General features: G+C 33.2%; 1 protein-coding gene across 1 annotated transcript; it reads right to left on the bottom strand.

The window, feature by feature from the left end:
- LOC145575197 (uncharacterized) lies at positions 1-1,644 on the bottom strand. Its single transcript, XM_081633097.1, has 3 exons — positions 1,456-1,644; positions 1,047-1,356; positions 1-110 (listed from the first exon to the last, which is right to left on the bottom strand). Exons 1-3 carry the CDS (start codon positions 1,642-1,644, stop codon positions 1-3), a joined length of 609 nt encoding a protein of 202 aa, XP_081489223.1.
- Positions 1,645-6,567: the final 4,923 nt, after the last annotated feature.

The raw sequence follows: 6,567 nt of genomic DNA, 5'->3' as shown, positions 1-6,567 counted from the left end.
TCAGTCACGTATACCCATGAAACCTGCTAATCCCATGTCACCTAATACTCCAACAAGATATACATACATAGCAAGAACATGGCAGGCATGAACAATTATCAATCGTCTACCTACAATCATGATTTATAGCATGAACTTGATATTTGACAATCAAAAATAGCATTCGGCAGTCCCATTAAACACACAAGTCGCACAATAAAAATCAGGTGGAAAACAGTTCACAATTCGTCCAATTAAAACCAAAAAAAATCAATTTCTATAACGATCGTACTAGTTTTCGTCATACGACTTTCTAAATTGTTCTAGGCCTAAATCATGCATTCTAAACTAGGTGAAATCTAGTCTTAAGGGATAGTACTAGTTACCTTGAAAGTAGAGTGTAAGAACGAGTACAAACGAGCCCAAACGAACAAGAATCAATACTCCAAACGCCCTCCAATGGAACCCGTTACCTTGTGGACTTTTTTTGTGAGAAATTTTGTGAGTTTAGAGACTAGAATGCAGCAAGAATGATATAACATGGCTGGGCAGCGTGAGGTTAAAATAGAGGGGAAGGAGAGAAGTTTGAGGGTTAGGCAAAATTAAAGGGATTAGGGGTTACAATCATCAATAGAGAGGTAATTAGGATGGGGGTTACAAGGAGCATTAGCAGCCAGCAAAATCCCCCTTAATTTCTCCCCTTTACGTGACTTAGTAAATGGGTCAACACTAGTGGGTAATATAGTTTAGTCGATCCAACACTCTATTAAACTAATTCGCACGCTTAACTTAAAATTACTACTACGACGAACTAGCATTAAGACGATCAATACTCAAAATAATATATTATTTTTATTACTTAAATAAGAAAATAAAATTCGTATTAATTTAAAGAAAATATTAGTATAAATATACATATTAAATAATACTTACGTCACAAACAATATGGGGTATTACAGTCACCCCTACCCACAAAAAGTTTCGTCCTCGAAACTTGAACAAGCATAAACCAACTCAACACTCAAAATAATAGAGGTAAAAGAAAACAGGCAGAATTAATTAAGTACCTGCTTCGAACAACTCAGGGTATTTTAGTCGCATTGACTCTTCGGTTTCCCATGTGGCTTCCTCATACTTTTGACTTCTCCACAAGACTTTCACCAAAGGAACAACTTTCCTTCGAAGAGTTCTATCCTGACGGTCGAGAATTCGAACTGGTCGCTCCTCAAAAGTCAAGTTGGGTTCAACCTCAACTGTCTCAACCGGGATCACATGAGATGGATCACTACGATACCTTCGTAGTTGTGACACATGAAATACGTCATGAACCTTTGACAACTCTGGCGGCAATGCCAACCGGTACGCAACTTCTCCGACCTTTTCAAGGATCTCATAGGGACCTACGTACTACGGACTGAGCTTCCCTTTCTTACCGAAGCGCATTACCCCCTTCATTGGAGACACTTTCAACAAAACCTTGTCCCCTACCTCATAGGCAACAGGTTTCCGCCGAAGATCAGCATAAGATTTCTGCCTATCTTGTGCAGCTTTCAATCTAGCACGGATCACCTTTACCTTTTCAACAGTATCTTGAATCAATTCTGGCCCTAGAATCAAATGGTAGGACTTACCTGACTTTGAAGCGACATGGGAGGATTTTGACATGATCAATCTCAGGTTTCCTTCTTTCCACCTTGAGGACAAGGTGAATGTCCGGGAGGGGAGTAATGCTATGAACCGGTTCGACCTACCAATGCAAGTGTATGAAAGAAGGCACAAAAGACAAGTCAAGGAGGCAACACAAGAAGAGCAGGACAAACCGCGGCCACTAGGTGGTGTGGTGTAGTGAATGTCAGGAATGACAACAGCATAAGAAGACAAATATCATTAATATTAGGGTCCTTGTAATAAGGGGAAAGCTGGGTATAAAAGGGCAGCAAAGAATAGAATGAGGGCATGAGAATTTTGATGTTAACAATAGGGTAGAAAGTAGTTGTAGCTTACTCCAAGATACAATCTTTATTTTAGCCTTATTCCTTGTAATAGTTATTTACAATCAGCAATCAAAAAAGACCCAAGCTTTCCTCTTTATTGTGTGTTATTCCTACTGTGCTACTGTTACATTGAGCAGGGAAATATCGAGTCCATAGCATACATTTCTATAATTTGCACTTTATTCCACAATAAAAGAAGAATTGTTTTTCAAAACAAACCTCAGTAATTGTCATAACAAGAAAATGTGTGTCAGGGAAAATGAAGCTAAAACCAATATAATTACTACAAGTTTATTGAAATTGTCATAACTTTTTCACACAAATTTTCATTTGCAAAATAAAAACTGTCAGCCAATGCAAATATCGCCATAACAAAACAGGTACCATAAACGAGTCTAGAGTAGGAAAAGAAGTCAAAAATTATATAAATTACATTATAATAAATAAATTACATTATAATTATTTATAAATTAATAAATTACAAGAAACTACGTATACCCGTTTCTCCTCACTCTTCACTAACTATCATTCTCCAATGTAACTAATGTTTATGCTCTTATTTCCATAAATGAGAATGTATTGCTTTGGTTGTTTATATTTATCGCAAATTTAGGAATACCCTTGTTAAATGTGATTTAGTTGTTAATTTCATCTATTTTTCTTGCTAGTTTTTATTTATTAAAATACTAGATTAGTCTCGTGCGATGCACGATTTGATCTAATGAATTTTTCTAAATTTATTTTTGTATACAAAAATTAAAAACAAAATTATTCCCAAAATAAATAAAAACATTAAATATTAAAAAAAAATAATAGAGCTCGCAGGAAAAAAAAATTGAATAATGAAAAGGGTATCCAAGGAAGAAAAATTAAATCATTATTACCCAACAGAATAGACCTTTTTCAAAATTTGATACTAATAATAATTTAATTGACCAGAATTTTAATAAATTAAAATAAAAATCACAAAACGATGACATCATTTATAATTTTGTAGGGAAAATTTTTAATGACAATAAGACATGCGTCTAATTGTAAAATAGAATGATGTCAGCAGTTTCTATTTTAGTATTAGTTATAGATATATAATTGTATATGGTAATTTGAGGGTTGAAGGTGGGTTTGTCAGACAAGTAGTGTTCTATAAAATCCGATATGAAATATCGGATTTGAAAATCCGGTGATCCGATCTGAAATTTTGGATGTCCGATCCAATTTTAACATTTTAGATATTTCGGTTTGGATATCCGAAAAAAATTCCGGCTCTCGGATCGAATACGGATTAGATTTATTCCGAAATTTTTGCTACCCGATCTGAAAATCCGGTGACTCGATCCGAAAACCCAATTATCTGATCCAAATTTTCGGATATTCGAAAATTTCGGATCAGATTCGGATCACAATTTCTCCGATCCAAAAATTTTGAATAGCTGAATTTTCGGATCGAATCAGATCAGATATCCAAAAGTGAACATCCCTAGTGGAAGGTCTTACCTGCAAGACATACACATTATTCACACATATTTTTTTTATTTTGAAACAAATTAATTCATTAATAAAAAGTCATCCGGCATCTACAAATAAAATCTAAATTAACAAATACATAAAATTGAATCAAATTAGGGTTTAATTCATCAAAGCTATGATCGTTGAAAAGATCTTGCACTGTAGTACATTTCTCGAACACATCGCTGGAATATACAGCCTTTTCGGAGAAACGGTCTAACGATTTGTTGTAATCGTAAGGATGATTTTCATCTGAACGCATTTGAAAACTTGACAACCGTTGCGATCCTGAACAAATGTTTACCAACGAACTAACAATATGGAAAAAGATGAATACCTTTTTGATAAACCCTAACAACTAACAAAAACTAACGACTCCACCATAAAGGATGGACGAAATCTACACTACTCGTTTTGATTTATTGAAATCTAAATTAGAAAACTAAAGAAAATTAAGGGAAAAAGGGTCTGAAATAGTCTGATTTCCGAAAAAATTAGACTATTTTCGACCTAATATAAACGGCCAAGATTTTGGAGAACCCCTAGAAGAGAAGAGATGAGAAAAGGAGAGGCGTTAAATTTTTTTTTGTGTCACACATATAATTACTGGTATTGATAGATTGGTCATATTTTATATCACTTTTCTCATATTAAATAATTTTATGTTAAACCATTTTTTTTAATAAAGTTAAACCATTCTATTATATATATCTTTCATCTTTATTTTATTTTTTTTTTTTTGACAGGAAGAAAAAGATTTCATTAATCATAAGGCCTAACGGCACTTACAAAATTTTTTGACAAAATCAGAAGACTAACAGACATACATGAATCTTCATAATTGAATACATCACAGATTTTAAAAAAAGTAGCCTTAAAAAGATCCCCTTCATCTGAAGCAATACGATTCTGTGAGTTCGCTCTGTTTCGGCATTCTATCTGATGATGCAAAATTAATCTGATAAACATACACCCGCAATCTTCGCAACTTTGACATGAACCATGAAACCCTAAATCTTCAACACACCAATTAATACCCATGGAAACAAGTGAATTATTTATGAAACACCAGGTATTAATAAAAGACACACAAACAAATAAAAACCAAAACAAACAAGACTCTAAAGCAAAACCAAACCAAATAAAATTTTCAACGAAGTAGACTACAATTGAACCACCCAAGCCAAAACACCAAATCCGGAAACCTCCTTGATCGGAAGTGGATGCACAGTGCCAAAACCAACCCCTTAATCCCACAACAAAATGATCAAACCAAGGTTTCAACACTATACAACTGGAGCCCGAAAAGCAGACCCGCATCAGAAGATCGCCGGAGGAGGAGAACAATCTGCGGCAAAGCAAGAGGACCAAACCAGTTAAACTTGAACGTCGGCTGTAGCCCAAAACGAGGAAGAGAAAGAGGTGGGTGACTTGTCGGCAAAGAAGGGTTTTAACCCAAACCTCCGGCGAGTTTATATCATTTCTAGATCTTAATATATGATCGAAATAGTGCAAGGGTATTGATTTTGGACCAAACTTAGTATTTTAGCCATATCTTAAGATCTAGAAATGATATTGATCTGATTCTAATTGGGTTAGAAAGTAGACTTCTAGAGCTTTCCAAAGATATATTATTTGTCTTAATTCGATTTCTAGATCAAAAGTTATGATAAAAACAAAAAACGCAAAAAAAAAAAAAAAAAAAAAAAAAAAAAAAAAAAAAAAAAAACTGGAAAATTCTATGGGTTAAAACGCCTAGAATTTTCAAAAAATCTTCGAGGGACTTTTGAAAATTCTAGGCGTTTCTTCTCTAGAGTTTTGAAAAACTTAGGCGTTTTCCCCATCCAAAAAAAGAAACGATTTTAATTCCGGCGAAGTGTCCGATGGTGGTGGTTTGTTGGGAGGAGTGATTGTTATTAGATTGAGTTAGAGGCCAAAGAAGAAAAACATGGAATACACGCGAGGCTATGTTTATCCGTTCACATTTAAATGTGGGCGTTACCCGGTAAAATAAGGGCGCCGTTAACAATCCCTTTGATTTATTTAGTAATTAAATTTTACAAATAATTTCTTTAAATAAATTTTCTATTAATTTTTTAAAAAAAAAGTACTAAGGACACACCATAAACTGACATGTGGTGTGTCTTTTAGTATATAGTTATTGACTTGTTGAAGGACAAACTTAGCCTAAAGCTTTATCATACCCAACGTTTAAACCCTGTACATGGGTTTGGTTGGGTGTGTGGGCTCTGCTTCAGTTTTCAAGGTTTTTCTTGTAGTAGTTGTGTGTTTAGCTAGATGTGTTTGGTTGTCTTTAATTTCTTGTTTTAGCTCTATTAGGTTGTAATTGCCCTTTATTTATGAAGTTCTCATTGTAAAAAAAAAAAAAAAATAAATAAAATAAAATAAAATAAAATTCTTCCTATAATTTCGCTCATGTACAAGAACAAGACTCCAATGTCTTTCTACAAACATGAATGAACTAATATTATTGAGCACTCCAATATAATTTCGTTCTTTTAACTTTTTTAAAAATTAAAATAAAATAAAATAAAATAAAATAAAATAAAATAAAATTAAAAAAAATACTTCCACAATAATCCTTTCGTTAAAAAAATTATAACTTTTTTTTTGTAAAAAAAGGATTGTATTGGATCTATTACATTTTCTTTACAATTTTTTTTTTTTTGGTGTTCTATCCGGTTCACCTTTATGGCTAATCCGGATTTGGAGATCAGATTTGGATAGTTAGGTTCTAGTTCCCTCCCAATTATTGTTGTTGGGGATCGAACATGAGTCCTCCCTACCAAGTGTAGTCTCAATCACCACTATACCAATATCCAATTGGTATATTTTTTTACATTAAATATAAAACCAAACTTTCTAAAATATTAAGTTGTTCAATATAATTTTTATATGTGGCTATTTATTATTAAATTGTTCAATATGATTTTATATGTGGCCTCAAAAAAATAATGTTTTTAATAATTTGAACAACCGTGCATCTATTACACCGTGTTTAACCTAGGTAATTTTAAAAACTCAAGCATAACTTAGCTTGGCAGTTGTTACTAACAAGTACTCCAAG

The sequence above is a fragment of the Chenopodium album genome, chromosome 13 (assembly GCF_948465745.1).
Source record: "Chenopodium album chromosome 13, dcCheAlbu1.1, whole genome shotgun sequence".
Taxonomy (NCBI): Eukaryota; Viridiplantae; Streptophyta; class Magnoliopsida; order Caryophyllales; family Amaranthaceae; genus Chenopodium; species Chenopodium album.
The sequence above is the reverse complement of the archived record's forward strand: the minus strand, read 5'-3'. Positions and strand labels throughout refer to the sequence as shown.